The 26913-nt window shown below is 40.8% G+C and overlaps 2 protein-coding genes across 4 annotated transcripts in view; both read left to right on the top strand.

The window, feature by feature from the left end:
* The window catches only part of LOC131983016 (dedicator of cytokinesis protein 7-like), a 28708-nt gene extending 27106 nt beyond the window's left edge, over positions 1-1602 (top strand). For 2 of the 3 annotated variants that reach the window (XM_059347593.1, XM_059347592.1), the window contains one exon: positions 65-1602. In XM_059347593.1, coding sequence (XP_059203576.1) covers positions 65-107 — 43 coding nt within the window. In that variant the 3' untranslated portion in view covers positions 108-1602. The remainder of the gene's footprint in view (positions 1-64) is intronic. The other variant, XM_059347594.1, reaches the window with a different exon arrangement.
* A 2467-nt stretch (positions 1603-4069) lies between these two features.
* On the top strand, positions 4070-25258 carry kank2 (KN motif and ankyrin repeat domains 2). The gene is made up of 13 exons (XM_059348421.1): positions 4070-4795; positions 12298-12382; positions 16871-16949; positions 17178-18542; positions 18745-18954; positions 19046-19154; positions 19590-20192; positions 20291-20378; positions 20867-21086; positions 21340-21482; positions 22256-22456; positions 22867-22965; positions 23300-25258. The coding sequence occupies exons 3-13, from the start codon at positions 16913-16915 to the stop codon at positions 23354-23356; spliced, it is 3132 nt and encodes a 1043-aa protein (XP_059204404.1). The 5' UTR covers positions 4070-4795; positions 12298-12382; positions 16871-16912; the 3' UTR covers positions 23357-25258.
* The last annotated feature ends 1655 nt before the right edge of the window (positions 25259-26913 follow it).

Below are 26913 nucleotides of genomic sequence, written 5' to 3'. Positions count from 1 at the left end.
TTAGCAAAATAACCCAAAACACTGCAAGTAAAACATTCTGTCTGGTCTTGCTTTCGTCTCGCAGGAACTCCTACAGCAGGTCCAGTCTCCGCAGAGTCGACTGTTGAGGCACAACAGAAAAACTGGAAAACACCACAGAAAAACAAGCTTTAGAAATTAGCCACATCTCATCCCTTGTCTGTTCTCCCTCCCCCCACTGTGTTGCACACCAACTGTCACAAGCACACACGCACCGTCCTCTTCCTTGTTACTTCCCCCCCACCCCCCGGCCACCCAGACACGATATAATCCCCCTACCCCGCAACACACACACACACTCTTGTCACCTCTTTTCCTGCTGAAGCATCTCCCCCGTCACACCTCTGTAGGAAAAAACCTCGGCTGTTTATACTGGAAGGTTATCTGCACTGTAAACATCGACATTGGGAGAAAGGCTCTGACATGTCAGTGCTTTAAAACCAAGCTTTCAAAGACGGTCTCCTCACAGTAACCTCTCAGAACTTGATCTAACTTTAAGTTTTCACAGAACTAGAGCTGCCAAACATATTTTGCTTCCACATTGTTTGGGTATTCATCTATAAGCATATCTGTTTTCATTTTGCTTTGAGTGTTTGCTTTTAAAGAGCCTGTAGTTTGTCTGTTTTGTGTCGTGGCCTTATTTAATTTGTAAGATATTTTTTTCTAAACTATGCCTGGTAGTAGTCAATGCCAGACTTGGTTATTAAATAGTCCCAGGGAGTTTTCTTTTGTTATCAACAGACCAAATAACTGACATTCCTTCTTCCTCAAGTTGTCACATTTATCTGCCTATCTCTTGTTATAAGAATTAATTAAAGAGCGGAGGTGGGATCATCCTGTCCAAGCTCAGGCCTCAGTCAGGAATGAACTGTGGTATCAGTTTGTTTTTTTTAAAAGGAAGGTTGTTGTAGTGGGGGAAATGGGATGGGATGTTTAAATCTGTTTTTTAAAACTGTGAAATTCTCTTGTAATGCACTGCAGTCACATCAGATGTTTATCATAGAAACACTGCCGTCGGCCAGGCCGTCTCCTTCATCCACACAAATATGTTCAAACTGACATTTTGTATCACCCTGCAGTAGTCCGATAACTGAATACATTTTGTCTGTGTGGTATAAGGCAAGTCTTCTTCTGACTGGGTTTGAACTGCTGTCAAAAAGCACTCCAGATGTCCTGTGCGTGTCCAACACCCTGGCTGGGGCAGATTTATATCCACTGTAGCTATTTCCAACTACTGTATCTATTATATTGCACTATTGTAAACAAACTGCAGCACATTAACACTGTAACTACTAAAATGTCCATGCTTTTGTTATTTTGAAAGGCTGTTTTTTTTTTTTTTTTTTTTTACCAATTAGAAAAACATTTTTTTTTATTTATTTACACTTTTTTACTGCTTTCTATTAAATATTCCTTCCTATGCCTCTGGTCAGCTTTTATTTGTGTTGAGAGCTGTTGTGTAGCAACAATAACATAATGATGTACACATACACTAAATTTCAATATGTAATATTTCCTTTAGTCATCAAAATGACTGTTATATTCAACTATATTATAATATAATCTACTATTCATATTACATTGTAGTGTAGTAGGCCTAATAAGTATTTTGAATGCAAGACCACAGTAATACAACAGAAGAGATTTCCCTGAATTTGTATAGTTATTTCATTCTTGTTCTTATGTTAAATATTTCGTGTCTGAGGCATAAACATGCATGGGTATATCTCTAATTATCATTATTTTAATTTGTTTTTCCACGCCTGGTACAGGACTATCGTACTGTTTAATTCTGTTGCAGTGGACTATTTTGAAGCCACCCTGGTGTAGTGGTTGGCACTGAGGTGAACCGGTTCAAATCCATTTTAAGTGTTTGGATTTTCTTCCTGGGTAAGTGTGGGTTCTCTCTGGGTCGTCCAGCTTCCTTCCACAGTCCAAAGACATGCAGCTAAGGTTTAACTAGTGACTGAAATTGCCTGTGAGATTGGTTGTCTGTCTCTTATGTGTCATCCCTGTGATAGTCTGGAGACCCCACCTACACCCCCCACCCCCAGGACCTAAATTCTGATGTTTTTAAAATATATTTTAGGTTTTCACTGCAGATACAGGACTACCTCTGGTATGTTCATTTTTGTGCATGAAACTACCTTGTGTTTTTTTCTTATTTCTGGCTTTCTAATCAAGAACTTTAACCAGAAACATCTGCTATACCTCTGTGGTGAATTACCATCTGATGAAAGGGCTGGAAGTGATTTGTAATTCGCTGATTAGTTCACCTACTGTTTTTCTTTTTTGAAGACATTAAAACATGCAACCTGAACACTTCAGCATTTAGGGCCCTGTGCTAAATCACACTGCTCTCTACATTCACACAGGCCTCTGTACAGTTTTTGGTTACATGGTTATAAAAACAAGGCAATGGATGTATTTGATCCAGATGTCTTCCTTGCCGTGCTTTGCCATACCATTTGTGTTAATTTCCGGTGGCAGGAGGGTGATCCATGTTATAGCCTGCTATGTTTGTCTAATTTACCGGAATGGGCGGCCCCACGTTTATACAGGTACTTTACAAAGACTTGTGATGGCTCAGTCAATCAAATGAAGACAGGAAGCTTCTTCCTGTCAAACTGTAATATCAAAGTATTTGTTCTGTAGCTCTTAACGGGTCTTAGTGAAATATTTTTGGGGAGCTCAGTTTTTACTTTTTGTTTCCTGCACATATCACAAACATTCACTTGTTGATTTTTTTTATTATTTTTTAAATTCTATTTGTTTCTGTCTGTCTGTACTCTGCTCTGTTTTGTTCTACCCCCCTCACTGTGCAGGTCCTTAAATGTCCTTGGAGTTCTTTTGTAGTACTCAAGGAATCTTGAATGTTCTTGAAAGTTCCCGAACATCCTAGGAAGTTCGTTGTATTTTCAGTTACTTCCCTGCTGAGCTTGCAGACATCCTTAATTATGAAGGGAATCTGGCAGGTTCTTCCTTCCACTGAGGTCCTTGATGTGCATGGAGCACCTTTGAGGACCTTGGACTTCGCTTGGTAAGCCTGCGATATACCAAGAGCCTAAAGGGTAATTCAAATACTGTATTTCATTTTGAGGTGGTTGTTACATAGGTGTAGAGTTTTATGTTTTATGCTTCATTGTACGTCTACATCATTACAGTTAAGAAGTTAATATTGTTCATTCCACATGCCAACCACATGGTCCGTTTATAAGACTGGCTTTACTTTAACCAGCTACAACATACAATGCTGCATACACAGTAATGCATGCCCAATTATAATCCAGCTACAGCCTTGATTATTCTGCATAATGAGAATATTTGTATGCCACTTATGTGCTTGAGTAAGATGAAACCAGGTATTTTAGTGAAGAGTAATCTAAGCTTAAGGTATTGCTACTTTTACCTTAAAGCAAATAGAAGGAACTCTTTTTTGGCGACCCCTGTGGACAAAAGCAGGAGTGATCCCGTGAGCACAACCACCTTATGATGAAAAGATCTCTGGTTGGTTGGCTGGTGGGTGCATTTGTTTTGGATGTGAGTGAAAGGAAGATATACTGTTCTTCTCTTTTGAACAGCTGTTTGCAGAATTAAAAGCAATGATAATGTATCTATTTTTGGCTGTAGAATCAATAACTGCTATAACACCATGGTGAAGTAAAGTAAACTTCATTTTAGCCACTAATATAAAATAATACATTGATATAAAACCACATTTGGCAAATGTATTTCATAAATAAAATAGACATATTTCCAGCCTATCTAGGAGGAAGAGTGCAAATTCACGATTCAATTTTTAATCTCACAGTTCTCTCCTTCCAACAACTAAGGTTGACTCATGTTTTCAAGTTGCTCTATCACTGTCCCTTTTAGCTTTTTTGTATGTTCTTCAGTCAGTTATTTTCTTTTTTTCCACAGAACACCAAATCTAAAAATGTTAAAAGAAAAAAAATCTCCTCTTGATTCCTTTTTATTGGCTAAAGTCAATTAGGCTATAACTTTCTTTTTTACTGTTTTTAAACCATGGAGGTTTAATATTTGTAAAATCAATTCAATAATCTGTGATGTCATCAGAATGTAAAGTCAATGGGCTGCATATGGCAGAAGCTAGAAAACTTGATTGATTAGGTGTCATCATTGGGTCCAGTATCTTGTTCTTATAATACATCCATGCAATTGGATCTGACGTGACCCGCCTTAATGTGTCTAGTTTTGTTTAATTAGTTGGTTTTAATTGGTTTGGTGAGGATGGGTGGGGCTGGACTTTGCCATTTTAGGAAAACAACTATTGTGACAGGTGACAGGTATTAAGAATAACTATATAGAAATAGCAATTATTCTTGTTTGGTTCTGTAGGCCACATAGATGCATTAGTTTTAAATTGAGACTGTCTAACAACCATTTAAAACCCGTTATCGCTGCTTGGAGCAGAAGGTTCCGCATGTCTATGAAGGGCCATGGAGGTCTTAGGACGGCCTTCAAAGACATTAAAATGTTGCTGGAGGTGTTTGTATTTCCTTGAAGGCCACTTTCTTGCAGGTCCATGAAGAAGCATGTATCCTTGGAGGTAAATAAAGCTCTTTCGCATGACTGGAACCGCCTGTGACGTGATGGAGGTACAGTGTGAGCTGCCTGCTCAGCCTCGTGGCCGCTGGCCCTTTAAGAGGAGAGGGAGAGAGGGAGGGGGCGCGGAGCATCTTGGCTGCGGTGTTTTTGTCTCTGTCAGTGAGCGCTCCTGGGCCGAGGCGGCTGAAAGGATTTCCAGAGAGGGAAGGTAAGAACAGCTCATAAGTTACCATTCCTCTGTTTGAAAACTGTCTTGGCGTCTCTTTGTCAAACTGTTATTTCAAAGCGCTCCAGACAAGGCGCCTTCTTGTGAGTGTGACTTCTTTTGTGAAGCGTCGGTCCTGCCCATTCCCCCGGTCCTCTCTCTCCGAAGTAACGGGTCCTTTATCCTCAAAAACTACCACCGCTTCACTTATACTCATATTACTACCTGCTGCCCAGGGTAATTAGGTTTCATAATTTGACGTGAGTATTTGTTACCCTTTAGAGGAATGTTAAACTGAGTCTCATGGTCGCTCCTCCTCCGGTGCGTGCCTTTTTGTTCAGAGCATCATTGGGGGCTAACTCAAGCTGCACGGCGGCGAGGAGCGCCGTTAACGAAAAATCTCTGTAATATCATCATTATAATAATATTTCTGCAACAGATTAAAGTTAATCTATCAAACTGAAATGCAAATTTGCAGTCCGCCTATTTTTAATTTGGTTTGATTATTATGATAGGCTATATAATGTCTGGAAAAAGCGGTGCATTTAAAAGGGATAGCCTACTGTATGGAGAATGCAAAATGTATAGTAGCCTAGCCTATGTCATAGAGAGGGGATTAAGCCACGCGACCTCAACTTTTGTCCACATTGATGAAAGCAGGAGTCACAGTGTTGCAGCGAGCTTACAGTATACTGTATTTTGCATTGCCAAATATTTCCCCCCCACGTCATTTCTGAACGAGCAGCACATTTGGGTGTTTGTTTTCTGTTTGCCCTTCATGATGAAACTTTCCCCCCACGCCTCACACATGATCTGTTGCGACAATCTAACCATTTTCTAATGTCATTTAAAGAAGAAGAAAAAAGAAAAGGAAAGCTCAGTGAAGACTCAAGGGAGAGGGTGGGTCCGTGCATTCTGCAAGTTTTCATTACTTCCAGATGTTCCGTCAGCTTTTCGTTGCCGCTTCTTGCCCTCAAATTTGCTCGTCTCACCGCCTGTAGCCGGTCACTGGTCACTGAGGGGAGTTTATATCCTCAGAAGATGGATGAGGGCTGATGGAGCTGTGTGTCAGCCGGGCAGGAGGAGGGTGAACCGACTTAAAACTCCCGAACACATTTGTGGTTTTTAAGATAACGTAGTAGAGGCACTCTAGAGCAGGGGTCTCAAACTCAAATTACCTGAGGGCCGCTAGAGGCAGTATCAAAATGACCAAAAGAGACACAAAATTACAAAAAAAAAGACACAAAATGACAGAAAAAAACTAAATTACTTAAAAAAGACACAAAATGACCAAAAAAGACACAAAATGACTGAAAATACACTAAATCACTTAAGAAAGACACATAATTACAAAAAAGACATAAAATTATTTTTTAAAAAGACACAAAATGACCCAAAAAGACACAAAATGACAAAAAAAGTAATTAAAGGGACCTTCCACACACAACACATAAAGTGCCATTCATATAAAACTCACATTAAACTTTCATATCAAGGTGGGGGCCACAAAATATCGTCACGAGGGCCACAATTGGCCCGCAGGCTGCGAGTTTGAGACCCATGCTTTAAAGTGATAAACCTTTATTGATTTATCTTAAATACACTAGACAAAATGGTATGAAAATGTTATATTATGATTATAATGAACAAAATTATCACGGTTATCAATATTATTGTGGCACTGTATGTCTATCAATGTTGATTAGGGGAGGTGTCTTCAAAAGCCACTTTTGGCTTCTAATCTGTCCTGCACCATATTTAACCTCTGCCTGTAATTCTTTTGTCTTTTATATACATGTGAATGTGCAAATAAACAATACTAATATAAAGCCATTAATAAAATGTGTGGCACTATACACTTCTTTGAATAAACATTATAATCATAAAACAGGAAATACCTCATGTAAACATATGAAAACCACATCAAATGACATTAAAGATGGCAGAAGCACAGTAACTTTAGGATAATAAAACCGCTAACTCCTCTATACAGTTTGTGTGCTGGACAGTACATGAGTTTTTGAAAGCACAGTAATCAAACATGGAAGCAGTAATACAAATTCGTCGGGAGTTTTGAGAACTACTGACCATTTCAGCCATTTTTAGAGGGGAAAAAAGATACCAAGAGATACTGATAAGATACAGACATGTCTGTAATAGTCTTTTGTCAGCCAATCAATATATCGGTCTGGCTCTGCTTATCTTAATATGGAAAATTGTTTGTTTGTTAATGAACGCAATGTGACAGGATGTCTCATGATATGTGTGGCAAACTGTCCTGGTTCATCAGTAAACACATCTGATGTTGTTATGAAGAGGGACATGCAGAAGTTGGCAGGATGTGGGGGTGTAGTCATCAGCCCGTTACACTGCATCATACATACAATACACCACTGTCCATGCTGCTGTTGTGCAATGAGCTGCTGGCTGTATTAAATCACCTACCAGCGAATAGCCAAAGATTGGAGCAGCTGCATGGCATTCGGACGGGCTCTGTGCTGTCATTCATGTCGTTAAATTGTCCAGTTGGTGGTCTGCGGCTCCAATACTTAACCTAATATTTAGTTAACTGCAGGGATCTTGAATTACTTTTAGCCAGGTGTACCTAATAAACAGGCAACTGAATATTTCCTAATTGTTTTGAGATCATGTAAGTGTAATAATAGTGAAAACTCACTCTTCCTTGTTTGTCTGGGGACCCCCCCTGGAATCCCATCGGAGACCCCTGGGAGTCCCCCAGACTGCAGTTAAGGAATCTGTGGTCAGGTTAGTGTGCAGCTGGAGTTTCCTTCAACATTTTTTTTTTTTTTTACAGAGCAGGAATGTGATTGTCTCATTACAGCTTTTGGGCCCAGGGGTGCTGTTGAGGAATGCAGGGTTATAAACCCCATTTGCACACTGGGCCACACGCCGGGCATTTAAATGGTTTAGTCAGTCTAATGAAATTACACCCTGAACCTGCATGAGATTGTCTGTCAGTGTCTAGGGTTTACCACCGATAAGCAATTACAAACAGTTTTACTGCATATTGAATGAACTACTCTGTTCAAACAGCACAAAGCAGTAATGATCATTTGCTTCACTGAAATGGGGAAAGTTAGCGATTTAAGGTAGAGCCTGACTGATACAGGATTTTATAAAATGACATAACAAATCTCTGATTTCTGATAGTGCGGCTGATAAATTGAATTTTCGGAACTCCTTATATACATTGTGCAACAATGTTGCAAATATATGACTTTACATAGGTACTCAGAAATCTACTTTCGTTGGCGTATGATCAACATTACTGAAGAATTTTAAACATACATACAATGTATGTCAACCAATTCCAGAAATGAAAAACTGAATCAATAAAAACAAAATAAATAAACTTTATGAAATTTACGACTGTATGCGCAGTATCAGTATCACTGACCATTTCAAATAAAGAATAAATAAAACATTTGAAATCACCCAAGCATTGTTAAAAAGTTTTCATATGGGCGCATATTGGACAACAACTGTGCCATTACTGATAGATACTGCAACTTCTGTGATAAGCCAATAGGCCAATAACAGCAAAGTAAATATGCAGACAAATTGTTATTGTCTCTGCATGCACCCCATTCAAATCAGAAAACAATTGGAGCAGAAACCTCCAACCTCCAAAGCAGCCTATACCTGTATGCACCATCACAACAGCATTTATTTTGATGACTGAACTAAAAGGTCTTAGTTGTATTAGTGGTTGATGAGTTTATAAAGTAGGGATAAACAATCAGCCTATTGCAGAAGTAGCATCAGTCTGATGCTAAGACAATAAGGGTTAATGCTCCTACTTAACTTTAATGATTCAGGTGGTCAGTACAGTAATGTTTTCAGTGAACATATGGTCTAATCTGGCTTTTGAAGTACTATGGACAGTGATTATCTGCCCAAATAATCTCACTTGATCTCTTTTTAATACATTAATGACTCAGAAAAGCAAGATGGACTTTTCTTTCCAGTAAAGCACACACACACACACACACACACACGTTGTGGATGTTTTCCTGCCCTGTTTTGGTGTCTTTATGTTCGTTTCTTTTGATAAGCAGTTGTCACTGCATCAGGAAATAATTGATTGGATCCCCGAGAGGGAACCACTTAACTACACTGAGGCTGCAGTCAGGTTACTTCCTCTGCTCCAGTGTGCTGTAAGCTTGGTACCAAAACACAAGCTGACTTGAGCTTTTAACCCCAACACTGCTCTGACCAGCTCCCCACCACCCGGCTTACTGCCATCTGGACTTCGTCTTCCTCCCCTCCAGACCCCACAGTCTCCTGAAAACAGTGCAGCGCTCTGGCCTCTCTGCTCGGCATCATTCTTAATCCCCACCTCCACAACTGCACAGGAATTTTCTCCCAAATGCCCCCTTTTTTTGGTCTTTTTTTCCGGTGCCGCTCCTTGCTGCTCAGCCCCACCCTTGCTCAGTTTCCTGTTGGAGGTCAGCACAATGACCAATAGCATACTGGCGGGTGTTTACTCTGCTCCTGTTCCAGGAGTAATGGGAGCCAGCCAGCCCCTCCTCTTGGCCAGACTGCTCAGTCCAGCGCCGTCTGCTCGTCCATACCACCACTCCTTAATGTAAAAGACAGGGCTTTTTGTTGAAGGGCTGATAATCCTGGAAGGGACGTCCCTCTGGGTTATGATTTCACTGTCCTGAGTTTTAAGCCTGAATTAGTCAAAAACCACATGTCCACCAGCAGCAGCACAAGAACACACTGTGTTGCCATGTTGATATGAGATCATCTGGCTTCGTTACACATGGCGAAGGCCGGTCTGTAAAGCAGTGACGTACCCTGTTCAGCCACATCATGCTTGGTGACAAATGGCTGTTGTTGCTTCTACACTTTACATTCTTTATCTGTTCAGGGGAGAGATTTGTTGTAATTTTTTCTGATGTATTATTCATGCAGGACCATTTGGCTGAATGAAGCCATCTGTGCTGCAGAGTGAGGAGGAGGACAAAGAAGTCTTAGTAGATAGATCAACAACCGTGTCTCCTGTTGTGATCTTTATGTAACATTTCAGACTCTTCTCGATGTCTATATTAAGGCCTTTGCGGTCTGTTACTCTGAGACGAAAACCTCTGAACAACATTCAGCTTTATTTAGTTAGACAAAGTGCAGCTTCTCATAGGGATTCTCTATTGTCGACCTATTTTTAGGGGTGGAATGCACAAATGATGGTAATCTTCTAGGAGGAGCCGTTTAAGATTATGAGGAGAGGTTCTTTGAAACTGTATATAGTCATTGTTAAAGCAGCCTGTGTTATCTTTCTGATGTTTTTCCTGCGTTAACAGCAGCAGACTACATTCTGGTGTCAACAGCAGGATTTGCAGTGAATCATACTGGTAGAGTCCAAATCTGAGAACAGTCATGGTCTTCTCATTCGAGAAGTTTCCATCTAAAAACTCTCAGCAGCATTTCTTTTTTTCTTATCCCCCTCCTCCTACAGTTTTGCCTTTCTTTCCTCACACTCTTTCTCTCCCACCCTCCCTCACATACTGTATTGCTTTCGCTCTTTCTTACCCCTTTTTCTCTCTGGTTTACGCTCTCCCCTTGTTACTGTTTCTTCTGGGCTGGGAGGAAGTGACTGGGTTGTTTCTGGATCCTTCGGGAATAGAAAGATGGAGCTCCCTTTTCCTGTAACCCTTTCTTCATCAGACTTCAGACTATTGCCATATTGCCTATGTTTTTTCTGCATCAAAAAGCTTGATATAAGGAGAGTGTCACATGATATAAGGAGAGTGTCACATGCAGTGCCTTTCTACACCAAACTGATATTTAAAAAATGTGCATTTTATCATCCACTATCAAACTGTTGCTACTTATTAGAGGGAGAATAAACACTGTCAGATTTACCATCACAAAGCCAGACAAATTAAAAACTGCTAAATCACTTGGCTTTCAAATCATCGTTGCCCTTACCTGAATAAATCAACTTAAAAGCTACAGCTGTGTTTGTGAATCTGTGGGAGTCTTCAGGCATGGGACAGTGTTGGGAGAACTGTGTGTTTTCATCTGAGCTGTGTGGGAGTCGGTGGGAGTTCAAGTTGTCTCCTGAAACGTTTGGTATTTGTCTTAAATAAGTATTTGCCCGCCATATTGTCTTTAATCCCATGATCCTTTGAGAGCACTTTTGGCATTGATATAAACGTTTCTACAAACGAGTAGGGATGCATTAACAATATTGTGATATCATACACAATTAGCAGCACAGATAGACGGTCATTTAGGAGCCTCTGGAGCTTTTAGATCTAGATATCAATCACTCAATCAGCATTTCCCGGTTCTGTCAGTGTGTGGGTCCATAACAGCACTTCATCGACTGTTTGTTTGTTTTGAGGCAAATTTCCTTACCACACACTCACACACACACCGTTTCTCTCTCTCTCCCTCTCTCTCTCTCTCTCTCTCTCTCTCTGAGATGCCCCTCCTTGCTTTCTATTAGAACCAGCTGTGGAACTAGGGGCTGAATGAATGGCTCTTTGTGATTTGGCTGTCGTTCCAGTCTAAAAGGTCTGTTTCTCCCCTTTCCCCTCCACCCTCTCTGGTATTGGCATGACAACAATATGAAACAATGGCCTGAGCAACAACAAGTCGTGTTATGATATTATGCAAAGGTCACCCATCAGTGTTTTTTAAGGCTGCGAGACCCCCCGACAAAATGTCGACCACAGCAGCTTGACTCTGCGCAGCCGGAGCAGAATGTATGAGAATCAGCAGACACAGTCATGCAGCTTATCTGGTGGACACGCACACAGAAGTTCCAGCGCAAGCTTCAAGTCTGTGTTGTCCATGAAAGGAACGCATTATAAAGCTCATGAAATCAGTCTGGCTTTAAGGTGATCTGTGCAGATGATTGCTGTTCCTGCAAAAACTGGAGGTTGTGTGTGTGTGTGTGTGTGTGTGTGTGTGTGTGTGTGTGTGTGTGTGTGTGTGTGTGTGTGTGTCCGCATATCTGCGAGTGTTACTCGCAGAGGCAAGAAAACAGAAAACATTGCCCAATCCCATACAGGGAGGCTCCCAGGCTTGAATTGATTAGAGAGCCTTGAATTGGAGGGAGGAATGGGGTGGGGGAAATTGTTTCTAGAAAGCTGGCAGCGTAGGGAAGCAGCTATGCGTGGATCAGGCTTCACCCAGGCTGCTTTTCAAAGAGGTCAGAGAGTGATTGGCATTTCATGGGGGTTTATTGTTCACATCCGGCGTGTCAGTCAAAACCACTGGAATGTTTTGGAATGTTTTTTCTGGCTGTGCAACCTGTGTTTATAGTCTTGCGGAGGCCCTTCTTTTGTAACCTGTCTGTTTTTATGCCTGTGTCAACAGAGCTACACACCTTCTAATGGAGCGTTACTGTCCTCTGATGACTACTTGTCTCAATACCTCCTTTTATTTTCATGTGGTCTGTGCTAAAAACTGCTACAATCAAAAGCCAGGACTGCCAAAGTTCACGTTTCTTTTATTCTTTTTTCCCACAGGTGCTGACTGTTGCGAGTGCAAGAAAAGGAAGGGAGAGCAAGGAGCCTGGGAGGAGAGATCCTGTCCTTGCAGCGCAAGCAGCTGGTATGAAGCGGAAAATAAATCCCTCTTTTCCTAATTCACAAACCATTCCCAAGTTTGAGGAGAATAGTAATCAGAAAAAGGCTGTGAGAGTCAGTAAGGCAGTGGAAAAATCCATAAAGATCTTCTCTGGGTGGTGGGAAGAGTGGTATTTCTGACTTAGCAATACTGAGGTCTAATCCTTTGTAATGGCAATAATAATAAGGTGACTCAATGAATGGAAGCAATGAGTATGATAAATTTGAGAGAGCTGACCTCAAAATGAAGCCTGGCATCTTAGATTACTTTTCAGGGTGGTCCCAATCCTCTGATACACCAAAGGCACAATAATCTACACACATGCTGTAAATCAAATCCAGCATTTAATCCTCCAGATGTAAGAGTTTGGTTCTAAATGAAGAAATCTGAAGCAAAGGTTTAGCATTAGTTGCTGTGAGAGGTCAAAAATGCTACAGTATAATGCAGTTACTCCCGTGACATCTTCCAGGACATACCACAGATGGGTAATTTGTGCTGGATGACCTGCATCTTAGCCCCTGAGGGTTGTCTTAATCTTAATAGAGGGAGTAGACCAGGCGATCTTAACTTCCGGTAGTATGGTATGCAGCTGTATGGGGAGGTAGGGGGGTGTAATGGGGGCAAGGCATTTGTCCTGGATAACGCTGGCCAGGGAAAGTCGCCTGAAGAATGGCGGTGTGACGCTGTGGAAGGGCGCACACTGCTTTCTGTTCAGATGTCATCTCAAAGGAACTCTGTTTGTGAGCCGAGAGAGAGGGAGGAAGGTCAACCACTCCACCCCAGACACACACACACACTCACACACACTCGAGGGTACACACATGCTTACACATCTGAAACACCCAATGAGCCACTGTTGGAGAAGCAGATGTGGAGGCCTGGTGGGGTGGGCGTTTTGAGGGGGTTATGTGGGACGAATGGCACCCGGAGAATAATAATAAGAAAAGAGGCATTTTGAAGCAGAGATTAAGGTGTAGATATGATTTGAATGGTTAGAAAACTGCATTTGAAGGAGAATCGGACAGTGTCAGCCGTCTCGTCTGCTGGGCTGGGATGTTTGGTTGCTAAACTGCACATTCTAATTATATCTCATCAACTGTCCCCTGTCAGCGCTGTCCTCCACCCTCCTGTACACATACTCTCTCTCACACTCATTTTCTCACACACACATACTGTAGACAAGCCTGCTCACTCCCAACCACTCCCCTTCCCTCTGTCCTCTTCTCACTTTCTCACACATGTAGGCAGACCGCACCGTGCGACATACAGCACATAATCAATCTAACGCTTCCATTCCATCCTGGAGATAAACAGACACTGACTCACACTGCCCCGCCTCAGATGCCTTTACTGTTTATGACTTAAAGATATACTATGCAGGATTTATTCTTAAAACAATGTATAGACTTATACAAAAATTGTCTCGATCAATCACCACTCATGACCCGCTAGAAGTGTGTGGTGAGACCCTGTGCTATACCTGTTTTTTCTATTTTGTTTTCTGTGCTTGGGGCATTTTGGGGGTCAACTTTTGGGCACAAGGCTACAAAAATAGCAGACACGACCCAAAAAAGCACTATTTTTTTAGTGCAGAAGAGGAGGGGCCAAGCTTAAACATAGTATTTACAACCAGTAAGTGGCAATTCCTGCATAGTATGCCTTTAACTTGTGGCAATGTTTTTTTTTTCTATGCAGAGCTCCCTATCTCCTTTTTTAATCTTCAAATATCATGTAAGAAAGTGTTCAAAATGATGTGAAAGATGTCTGGGGAAAATAGTCTGCTTGGCATCAGTACCCAATAAAGTTAAGAGTGTAATCTTTTCCAGTCATAGTAGAGTGAGGACAGGGTTCATGTGGACCCTTTAAAAGTCTTAAAAGGCATTAAATTCATTAATCTAAAAATAAGGCCTTAAGCTTTTGGGCAAAACTGTTTATAGTCATGATTTCACTTCATGTTTTGTTTTGTTTTGGGGTTTTTTTCTTCTTCAATTTTGACTGAATTCCATTCTGAGTGACATTAAAAAAAGATGAAAAAGTCTCAAATTTAACACGCCTTGAGCTGTGGGAACCCTGAGTGAGAACTACTTTTACTTCTGACAGTTAAAATTAATTTGTATGTGCGTGCAGACAGTATTTCCATGTCTCAAAGTGTGTTCCAATCTTGGTATGAGAGGGTGATGAAGGGGCACAGATAAGGGGGATAGCACCAGGACATTAAACTGACTACAGGACTTCAAAAATACCAAGTCCGTTTAGTCAGTGTTTCCAGTGCCCTACTTTTCACAAATGAGCTAGCACAGACTAGGGTCACAAGATAGCGTGCACGCGTGAGAGAGAGCTCAACTTAGTGAAGGGAGACTCAGTTTTTTGCTGAAGAAACAAACACAAAAAAGAACGTGTTAAAGTGAAGCAAACTGAGTATGCCCTAAAAAACAAAGTGGAGGTTTCCAGTCCAAACTTCTGATCTTAGCCCCATAAAGTCTAAAGTAATGATGTTTGACTGGGTAATGCTGTGGATGGCTTAAACATTACATCCTCAGTTCCCACAAAGTGATGACCTAGAAAGTTAATCTTTTCCAAGCAGACACAAACTCAGAGGCATCAGCGTTGAGTGTTCTATGCCGTTGCTGGTCCTGTGTTGTTCTCTGTGGGAGGAAAAAGCATGATCTTTTGTTTAAAAAGAGTCACAATGCATTACCTCTGGTGTGTAAAATGTATTGAAGTTCTCAGTAGTTCACTATGCTTTCTGACTGAAGCAAGTGAATGTGGAGGGAATGAGAGAGTGAAACCTCCTGATCATCAGCTGATGTTGAGAGGGAGAGAAAGCACCAGAAAAAATAGACAAATAAGAGAAGATACTGGAAAGGGGGAAGATGTGGAGAAAGTGAGGGAGAGAAAGACGAGAGAGTGTCTGTAAACCCTAAATTGAGAGGCGAAGTTAGCGTGCACAGATGATTCCTAATAAGGTTGTAACTGGCAGGCCCAAACCTCTGTCCTGGAATTAGCTGCCAGGAAACTTTCCTCTGTAACTCCTCTCTTCTGAACGCTAAGAACAGAAACAAACAATCGACTGTGACCCACTATGCTCCCAAAAATGAACCGATTAAAATTAGACGGGGAGTCAGCAGGGTGACGCTGTGAAACTATTTCTGACCGTCACACTAAAGAAACAATGTGGTCAAAAAGAGGAAATATTTGTTGCCGGAATGCAAACGTCCATATGTATTTTTCATAGAGGTCACTTTGACTTGTCACAGTGGGAAAAGCACAAGTGTAAATAATAAAACAAATTATGGTTGGACTCCATTTAGCTGCTTTGATTTCAGGGTCCTAGTTCCATGCACGCTGCCTGACTGGAAAACCTGAATAAAACAAAACCATTGTTGGTGTTATTAGTAACACCTGTGCTTTTCCTACTATGACACGTCTAAATATCTGCTGTGAGAAAGTCCTATTTCTATTATGTCCATGTGAACACTGATCCTGTCAGGTTTCTGTTGGCGATGCTCAATCATGTATTGTTGTTTTAACCCTGTCTTTTTATTTCTGCAAGAAAAGCAGCTTTGGTTCTTATTATAGGAATGCTTCACCCTGAAAATGACAAATTCTTGAAGAAAATTTTGTTTTCCTCATATGCCTCCACCATGAAAGAAAAATCGCAAATGTAGTAAATAATGATAATTCAAGTTATTGGGAGCAGATTTTAACAACTGCAAAACTCAGTTGAGCAAAATTGAATACTGCAGGAGTTATGTCAGAGTTTGTTAATTTATTTTTGATTATGGGTTGGGAAAAAATCTGCATAGTATTTCGATATTTTGCATGTCAATTTTGTTTTAATAAATTATAAAATTATTCATAATGTAAATACAAATGAAATGTTTTGGTACAAGGATATTAATATCAATTGCTTTTTCAGTCCACTAATTGGTGCTGAGCTGAGAAGTTTTATTTCATTTTGTGTAAACAGTTCTATTTGTCAGGTTATGCAACATTTATGAAAGTATTGGTCATTCTGTCTGCTTGATAATCATATTTTTCTGCAATAAAAATGATTCAAGTGAGATGAACAAACTTTACCTTATTAGATAAAACAAATGTTGGCAAAGTTTTCCTTCAGGGACATAATATGTAGTTGAAAAAAATGTAATCAATCACAGTATATCATAATAAATAGTATTAAGCTACCGTGACTCAAGACTGATCTAATCGTGGGGCCTCCCAGGGAAGGTTCCCACTCCTAGTTTTGATGTAGTTTTGATGCTGTTAAATGCAGGCTCTATGTACTTCAGTTCATCAAGGACTTACTATTTCAGATTCTCTGTTTACCCTGGAGGCATGTTAGAAAAGCAAAGTTTTCTTCAAGAATTGAAGATAATACTGGGTAAATTATTTATATACGAATGGTAATTTTAAGCGTGAAGTATTCCTTTAAAGATATTTGCTGTACTAATACTGTCTGTGTCTTCACAGGTGAGAGTTGGTGGGTGACTGAAGAGCAGCCACTGGCTCATTATGGCTCAGGTGCTGCATATGGACCCCGGCTTCCCAGGTGCAGCTTCGTTTTATTTTTCTTCCTTTCAAGTCATTTCATAGAAACACACTTGTCAGGTCAGGTTAAAGTAAAGTGTGTCATTTCGCTTTGTACCTAATTGGCAGATTGTTTCAGAGTACCTGCATAAATACACAGTAATCCAAAGTTAATGTTATTTTCTAAAGTCTGAGCCCAAGATTAGACACAGATTTCCGTTTGTTTAATGTTGATTTCCTTCCCCCACAGGGAAACTCAACCCGCCTGCTCCCCCTTCCCTGCACGGCAAAGAACAGGAGGCACCCTACTCAGTGGAGACCCCCTATGGCTACCGTCTGGACCTAGACTTCCTCAAATATGTTAACGACATAGAGAAGGGGAACACTATCAAGAAGGTACCTATCCAACGCCGGCCACGCTATGGCTCCCTGCCCCGTGGCTATGGCTACACCGGCTCCTGGTGGACCTCCACAGAGTCTTTGTGCTCCAACACCAGCATGGACAGCCGCCACTCCTCCTTCTCCTACTGTGCCCCAGGCTTCCACACGTCGCAGAGGCCCAGCTTCAGCACTGCCCGGGTGGAGAAGACACTGCTGGATGCTCGCAGGAAGCTGGAGGAGGAGAAAGAGGGGAGGAGATTCTCCAACCTGGGTAGCATGCACAGCAGCGTAGCAGGCTCTAACACCTCTCTCAGCAGTGCACACAGCTTCAACCGAGCCCACGGTGGAGGCGGATCCTTCACCCCAATGAGTTCTGGCCTGTCCACCCCAGTGACCCCAACACCAGCACACCTGCAGCACGTCAGGGAGCAGATGGCTGCGGCCCTCAGGAAAATAAGGGAGCTTGAAGAGCAGGTGAAGACCATCCCTGTGCTGCAGGTCAAAATCTCTGTGCTGCAGGAGGAGAAAAGGCAGCTCAGCGTTCAGCTGAAGAGCCAGAAGTTTCTGGGTCACAGTCTGGGCTTCAGCCGAGGTCGTTCCCGAGGAGAGCTCTACATCGACATCCCTGAAGAAGAGGTGAACACTGCAGCTAAGAGCAGCAACAAGCCAGCCGGGCCAATGTCTCCCACCACACCCGAGGGCTCCAAGCTTCAAGACTCAGGGTGTGAGATTGAGGACACAGTGATTGTGGCTGGAGCACGACCAGAGGCAAAGCGGGAGGTGCGCACCATCGCAGTGGGACCAGAGGACTTGAGGGGCAGTCGTCAGGTGGGAGTTGGTGTTCGGGAAGAGGATCTGGGGCTGCTGCCAGAGACGGAGGCTCTTAAGAATCAAGTGGGTCAGCTTGAGGGCCAGCTAAAGAGGACGGTGCAGGAGCTGCAGGATGCGCAGCAGCAGGTTGTGGCAGCCCAGAAGGCCCCTCAGGCAGAGCATCCAGTCATGGCTACCAACGTGGGCTGGCAGGAACCACAAGGCTGCAACCTGCACACTCTGGTCAGCTTCACACAGCTTCCCCAGCAGAGAGAACAGAGAACTGTGGGAATCCAGGTGTACACACTGGAGCAGCCTACTGTGGTGGAGGTTGGCAAGCTGCTCCGAGCAGAAACCTGCAGCTTACCCTCCCTTAAACCAGCTGGTGGAGTAGAGGAGGGCCAGCACAAAGGGCAAACTGAAGGTCTCTGACTCTAAAATACAAGATTATAAACCATTGCTATGGAATTTATTAGACTGCACAAGTATAACCAATAAACAAATAACTCAGAATATATGAGCTTGTGTTAACAATGTCTTGGAATAAATTCTTAACTTTTTTTATTGTATTCCTCCATGAGTTATTTGATTAGTTCAGGCTGAAAAGTTCTCTTTCCGTCTCACAGATGCTCCAGTTGAGTTGCCGATTGCAGTCAGCTCCAAGCAGGTGCGAGATGTCCTAAAGTGCGAGTTGTCCACTTCAGTACCTGTAGCCAGTCCTGCCATTGCTGTAAGCAAGTCTGAAAATCAGATTGGTTTGTTGCACTCAAAAGAAGAAGAGACACACCTGCAAACATCCACAGAGGCTGTCCAGTCACAAGAAGGTCCTAAGACAGGTAACTGGACTCAACTCTGTTAAAAAAAACAAAAACATGACATTGCTCTAACTTGTTCTGACCACATTGTGTTGTACTTAATCTTTTCCAGCCTCATCTCCCCAGTCTTCTCTGAGGTCCATTATGAAGCGGAAAGCAGAAGGTGAACCAGGATCTCCTTCGACAAAGAAGAACCTACAGTTCATTGGAGTTAATGGAGGGTAAGTCTTCCTGTAGACCTCCAATCAGGCATTTTCATGTCACTGTCTCATCACAGATTTAAAAGCTTCAAGTTCTTTCTTGTTCTTTTCACATGTTGGCTCGGAAAATCATCTCAGGCTTCCTCTAGCAATACTCATTAAATATGACTAAAGAGAAACCCAAGTTAAAAAAAAATGGGGTGAGACAAATAATATCTATTTGTGGTAAACTAGTGGACAGTAATTAACAGGAATGAAGTAAATTCATATGCGTAAAGAGAAGTAATAAAAAAAACATATACAAAGATGTAAACAGAGAGTAGGTAATGTTCACACACAGTCTATTCCAACCAAGTTTATACTGTCAGTTATTTCCAGCTGATACACAGTGATAAAACAGGTGTGGGTTGCAAGACGTGGAGCTGTTTGACAGTGAAACTTGTTCTTATCTTGCAGCTATGAGTCCACATCCTCAGAGGATAGCAGCAGCGAGAGCTCAGATGAGGCAAGTGACTCCAGCGAATATCACGAAGCCAGAGAAAAACTACCCGAGTCAGCAATCCAGCACCAGCAAATAACCCACAGCAAGGCTTCCCAGCCTCCAGAAAGCAACAGCGTACCTCAACAAACTGCTGTCAAACTACCAGCCGTCATTCCAGACTCACAGCAGAGTGCCAGCCCGTCTGAGACTGTAGACACAAGTCTGCCAGACAAAGCCTCCCAGTCACCAGCGACAGACACTGCCACCATAACTCCTCCTTGTCCAACAAACGATGCTGCCTCTAAAGAGACTGTCAACCAGTCATCAGAAAAACTTCTAGTCACACAGGAGATCACCTCCACATCATCAAGCACTGAATCCACTCCTGAACAAAGCTCCATAACTTCCTCAGTTACCTGTTCCTCATCGCCATGTCTCACTACAACCACTGACCAGCAATACACCGTCCAGTCAGAAACAACCGTCCTCTCCAGCCAATCAGAGCCAAAGCCAGCAGCTGAAAGCATCACAAATGACACCGCCATGGCGTCTGCCTCAGCATCTGCCAAGCAAGTCAGGTAAATATACACACGATTGACTAACAGACAGATATAATGGTACTGTCAAGCCTGTGCATTGGCATCAATGACTGATTTGGTCTCCCTGTCCGTCTCAGACTGGATCTGAGTGACAGCCTGATGTCAGCTCTTGAAGCCCTGCAGAAAGCCCTGGGGGAACCCAATGCCTTCAGCCAACAAGGAGCAGTAGGTGTTCATTTAATTTATTTAAAACAGGATAATCCACTGAGTAGCGATACTCTTTTCCAGGATATCCAGGAGGGCCTTTTTGAAAAACAAATCACACTGACAACAACAACAAGCAGAAGCACAATCAAGTTCCTTAAAAACAGATTTATCTTGAGTGCAAATTTAACCATTTTTTAAACACCATGAACTCTCTCCTGACTCTTATTAAAGGGCCTTGCTTCTTACTATTGTGAGTGAGAAAAGGGTTTGTTGCCCTCGCTCTAGAACCTTTTTTTCAGCTTTTTCGAAAGTACTGTAAGAGCAACAGCATACTTTGTGTGTCTCTCTGGAGGTTTGGCTTCCTACAAACCCCTTTTCTCATTTTTTTGATTTTGATATGCTTATTATGCTCAGTCTGCATGCCTGTGAGCTGTTCTCTTGCATTTCTCCAACAGTCTGTCAAGTTACTATGCGTCTCTAATCGTCCTCATTGTGTCTGATCTCAGAGGGCAGCCTACACCACCGTGCTGCAGGAGTGGCTGCGCGTGTCCTGTCACAAAGCAGCCGACACGGCTGTTGTCAAGGCCTATATGAACACCTTCGCCTCAGTCTCCCCTCAGCTGCTGGAGTTTGTGATCAACATGGCAGATGGCAACGGGAATACAGCGCTTCACTACACCGTCTCACACTCCAACTTCCCTGTGGTGAAACTGCTTCTGGACACTGGTGTGTGTATGTGTATGAGAAATGGTGAAGAGAGAGACAAGATTACATTTTGACCTTTTGTCTGGGTGATTTAAGTTTAGAGATAAAGTTAAACTACTTTTTGAGTCAGAGTCAGTTTACATGTTTTTCAGTGTTAGGTTTGAGTGTCACACATCTTTTAAACAGTCCAGTCTCCAACATGTCATAAGCCCCCGTCATTGTTTATGCTGCTGTTGTGTCATCTGTCACACTGATTTCCCTTTTTACCTGACAGGTCTGTGTAATGCTGACAAGCAGAACAAGGCGGGCTACACGGCCATCATGTTGACAGCTCTGGCTGCCTTCCACTCAGACAGTGACCTTCAAACCGTCCTGCAGCTGCTGCGCACAGGGGACGTCAACGCCAAGGCCAGCCAGGTGCGCCCTCTACTGCTCATTAGGTGTTACTGCTCCTACACACAACAAAACCCATGTGGGCAAGGGGCAATAAAGTATCTTTGAATTTTGTACATGAAATAAGACTATTAACACACACTGTAAAAAAGTTTCAAGGAAATTTAAAAAATCCTTGGAAAAATGCACAGTCAAAATATCTGTGTGGGTTTTTGGGCTCTAAAGATATATTTATCAAGATCTGTTGAACTCATTAATTTGTATGCAGGACCAAATAACTTCTAGATGTAATAGAACCAACAGAATGCGGCACAGAATCAAAATTGGTTGCATGAAAGTAAAAAGTAGTGGAGTTTATTTTATTTTTTTTTATTAAAGATTTTTAATTAATTTGATTGCTGCAAAACATTCAACAACAACTATTTACATAAATACATGTTGCAAATTATCTTCAGGGTTTCTTAGATGTTCACTACAAATTTCAACCCAGTCCAGTGAAAAATGATCAAATGGTAAGGCTCAGAATACATATACAAAAAATCCCCAAAAATATTACATTTGACTCTGAGGGCAAAACTTTATACTAAAATAAATATAAAAGTATTAGAAGTAGAGTTTTTTTGCATGAACTTTGTTGGAAAATCCATGACATGAACTGAGATGTCCAGGTGAGTTTGTGTGGAATGACCCCAATGTGTCTGATTACAATGCAGACCTTTGGTCACCATGTGCACGCAGTCTCAATGACAGCAGTTTAGTTCTGAGTGGGTTCTTACATTTTAAATGCGTGTTTGTAGGCCGGTCAGACGGCGCTGATGCTAGCGGTCAGCCATGGTCGAGGGGACATGGTGCGGGCGCTGCTGTCGTGCGGGGCACAGGTCAACATCCGTGATGACGACGGCTCCACAGCGCTCATGTGTGCCTGCGAACACGGTCACGTGGACATTGTGCGTCAGCTACTGTCTGTGCCAGGCTGTGATGCCACTCTCACTGACAATGTAAGCATATATTCTTAGGTAACGCTTTATAATAAGGTCCTTAATAACCATTAATTAACAAGTAATAAGGCATTGTTCTCGCTTTAGATCCGGTAGTTGCAAAAAGCATAGTTAACTTATAGTTAACTTATAATAGATGAGCAATGAAGTATATTTTAATATCAATAAGCAAACAAAATAAGATTAATAAAGGCATGGCAAAGACATAATGGGTGGGTCATGGGTGTTTGTAATGCCATTATTAACACTTGTAAGGACTTACAAGGGCCTTATTACTTGTTAATTAATGGTTATTACAAGGACCTTAATATAAAGCATTACCTATTCTTACTCTTTCTCCCTTTATGTATTTTTTGGGACAAATTCTGCCCCAACTCCAACTTCTCACTATCATGCTGTGGTTTTTACAGGATGGCAGCACTGCTCTGTCCATTGCCCTGGAGGCCAGCCAGAACGACATTGCTGTGCTTCTTTATGCTCACCTCAACTTTGCAAAGCCTCCTTCCCCTGTGAGTACTTGATACAACTGCAAACACACTCTCACTGTTGTCATAGGGGAGTATTATTTAGTTTTGGTACAAATATTAAGCTTTATTGTTCAGCTCATTTACACCTAGGCAACGCAGACTGTAGTTAAACCTCTCGAAATACAAAAACACCCCCACATGTGAGTTATATCTCGATGTAACGTAAAGTTTTTCATGCATAACTCCATGACTTACATTGGACAGCCAATCACCAGCATTATAAGATCTTGGTACAGGACATGCTGCATTCATAAAAACACTCACAAATAACATAACTGTTTTAAACTATGATACTTTTTTTTGACAACTTGTCTAGGTTTCACCGAAGTCTCCTCTCTTGGGTTCCTCTCCTCCTGCTGGTGAAACAAAATAAAAGCCTGCTATATCCACTCCACAGTAACTACTCATATTACAGTGTGATTTTCTTTTTCCATCTGTGTAATTACAAGAAACAATGAGTTTGTGTGTGCGTTTGTTTTCACCCTCCATAATTTAAGTACATTATAATGTGCAGATAATTACATGAAAGCTAGCACCATTGTAATCCATTGCTTTTTGTACACTGTGGTCTTTTTCAATCACAGTGGGGGTTTAAAAACATGGATTCTTGTGTGTGCTGTCATCTGAAAAAATGAACATCTAGCGGCTGTCCAGACTTGCAGCGATCCAGTTGTCAGCACTGTTTTTAGTGGCACTTACAAGTCAAATCTATTCACTAAAATTCATTATACAGTTTATTAGTATACACTTGTTTTATTCCATATGAATCTCTTATTAGTTCATAGAGCGATGTGTTTTATTGTAATGTGTACAATAGCTCTTAAACAGTAGCATCATTATTATGTGTGTGACCATCACAGTCATTTGGAATAACAAAAGCCACCCCTCTCATGGATAAGTGTCCTTGCATCAAGTAGCTCATTGGTGCTACGAAAATCTAATACAGAAAACACCACTTCAACAGAAAACCAATATTTATACACAAGATTTATTTACTGTAGAGTATTTTTGATATTGATTTTTTTTTAAAATTTTGACTTAATTCAGGACCTACAATGATTTTTTATTTCCCAAACAATTTTTAACTTATTACACATTTTTAATAACTAGAGGACAAAAATCATTTAATGTGTCGACCACATTTCCCAAAACGAACCCAAAGATGAATTTCTCCGATCAGCTCTGTGACACTGTATATCGTGGTGATTATATAATATGGGGGTAATTTTGTGTCTTTATTATGTAATCAAACAGAAAAGTTTTCAGAAGAAAACTATTCACACTGCATCAGAAAAAAAGTTTTATTGCAGGCAAAATAAATGTGTGATTCAGAATGTATTAGTGCAGATCAAAAATCCAGAAGTTTTGCTTTTAAAACTAAAAGTTCTGTTTTCAATTTCCAAAGTTTTACCGGATCTCTTGGGGAGGTACTACACTGGTGTTTCCTGATATGTCCCTTTTAATAAAGCAGGGGCCAATAGAGACTTGTCTTGCAGCTGTTAACATCGGTCCTGCCTACAAGTACCAGCTCAACAGCACACAAGTTTTCTATACGCATTTTAATCACAAATTTATTTTACCTGCAATTAACATGTTGTGATTGCAGTGTTTTGTTCTCAAACCAGTTCTGTTTGATTAGCCCCATTATTAAAATATTGACATCAGTGGGAAGGAAGAAAAAGGTCAACATTATTCTCCGAAGGCTACGGTACTATGGTCTTTGTATTTTTATACGTGAAGGTATTTTGGATGATAGTAAGGAAAGATTAGAGTGTATCTGTGTTTGTAATATTCTCTGCTTGTAAGATTTAACGAGACTTAGTTGAGAAGTGACTGAAAGCACCTCCGCTGTGGTCATACTGGTAAGATTTGTCAGGGAACCAGAAAGTGACTGATTGGAGTCTTTTAAGGACGTGCCGTGTAAGATGTGAATATCAAAATAATATATGTCAATATAAACTGGTAGTTGTTGTGCCTAAAATCAAATTCCTTGAACAAAAGTGCAGAGGTTATTGATGTCAGTTACATTTTAAAGACTTTTTCACAATTTTCATATTCACTGTTAAGCAATTTAATTTTTATAAACTTTCAATTTTTTTAATTTAAGTATATCTTTTTATACATTTAGAATTTTAAAGCTCACACCTACTTTATGTAACCGCACAGCTCCTTAGTTTATGTTTTATGAAGGTTTATGTAAAATTCTAGACTGTTGTTCCTCTTCTAATTTGTGCATTTTGGAAAACCAATGATTTAATAAATGTGGACCACACTGTTTCTATTGTATTTATTCAGTATTACCTTTGTTATTGCATGAAAGTTGCCATCAGTGTTGTAAAACAAGGTGAAAACAGTTTGCACTAATCAATGTGCTATATCTTAAGTTGTAATTAAGACATGATAACAATGGGTCTTTTGGGGGTGGGGCACTATTCTTTTTGTGTGCGCGCATATTTTAGTTTTATATATGTTTTTATTTTATATTAGTGTAAGTGCATGTGAGGAAATGTCCACTAGAGGGAGATAAAACACAAACGGTTGAGTAAATTTTTCCTCAGTCTACATCACATCACTGGTATACAACGCGTTGTTCTTAAAACTCCAGCAACACTTATATAAAACAACTTTATTGCTAAATCAATGAGTCTCAGCTTGTGGCCGATGACTCCAATGAAGGCCACAAGTCAAAACATGTTTAACAATTAAGTGTTGCTGCAGTTTTCCTCTTCTGACTTTATCCCTTCCACCTGCAGCTTGAAATTTAATGAAGTTGAGAAATCCCTATCTCCCCCTGCAGTCCTCACCAACTGTGGCCAGTTGGGATCACAGATGCAAATAAGCTGACCTAGGAGTCTCTTTGACCGTTTTCAGGCAGCTCCTGAAAGAAGGTAAGAAGCCTATGTCCTGCATTGTGCACATCTTGGTGTCATCTTGGAATTGAGGTTTAAGCACAAAAAGAAGTTCTTATTCGACTAACACAACTTAACGAAAAGGTGATTTAATTGACACATCTGTAAAAACTGAGTTGCTCCACAAAGAGCCATGCATAAGCACCACTTCAAAACATTTGTTGTGCTTGTAAGCCTTAATTCTTGTCGGGGTAGCGTTCTCCAGTCTCTCGGGCTGATGGGTGATGAGCGGGCTACAAGATTACTCCACACTTAATCCTTAATCTTCTTTAATAACCAATATCGGCAAGACAGCATACAACATTCCACTTCACGGGTCACAACACAAGAGAAACCCCGCGAAACTACCACATCCGCTTGATCACCTCTCACCTACACTCAAAAAAATAATTAAGCCAAAAATGTGGACTTTATGTAATTTAATTACATGTAAAATGCAATGTTTTCCTTTATTAATATATTATATATTATTATTATTTTTTCCATTTAAAAGTAAAATAAATAAATTAAATAACGTTAATGCAAATTACATAAACTTAATGTGTAAATTTACTTAAAGTTTATGTATACTTTTACATAAACCTTATGAGTTTATTCAAGCATCTCATACGCAAGCAGTTATGAAAAAGTTTCTTTATTAACATTAAGCACCAAATTGGGGCAACAGATTACTGTTTAGGGAACACATATTCAACATTAATAAGTTGCTTATTAGCATGCAAATGAGTAACATATTGGCTCTTAATTAGTCATTATTAAGTAGTTATTAATGCCTTATTCTGCATGGCCTTATTATACAACCAGTAAGACATTAACTAAGAGTTTTCCCTCTATTACATCAGAATTATTGCTTATTAGTAGTAAGTAAGGAAGGTTTTTTATATGAGTTATGATCTTAATAAGCTTTGCTTCGTATGGACTTTATAAGTCTCTTTAACTTTATATGTAATATTGAATGAACTCATGTATGGTTCATGGTTTATGTAAAAGTATATGTAAATTTTAAGTAAAGTTTATGTAG

Source organism: Centropristis striata, chromosome 13 (assembly GCF_030273125.1).
Source record: "Centropristis striata isolate RG_2023a ecotype Rhode Island chromosome 13, C.striata_1.0, whole genome shotgun sequence".
Taxonomy (NCBI): Eukaryota; Metazoa; Chordata; class Actinopteri; order Perciformes; family Serranidae; genus Centropristis; species Centropristis striata.
Note: the sequence above shows the minus strand (reverse complement) of the source record. Positions and strands in the feature narration are given on the sequence as shown.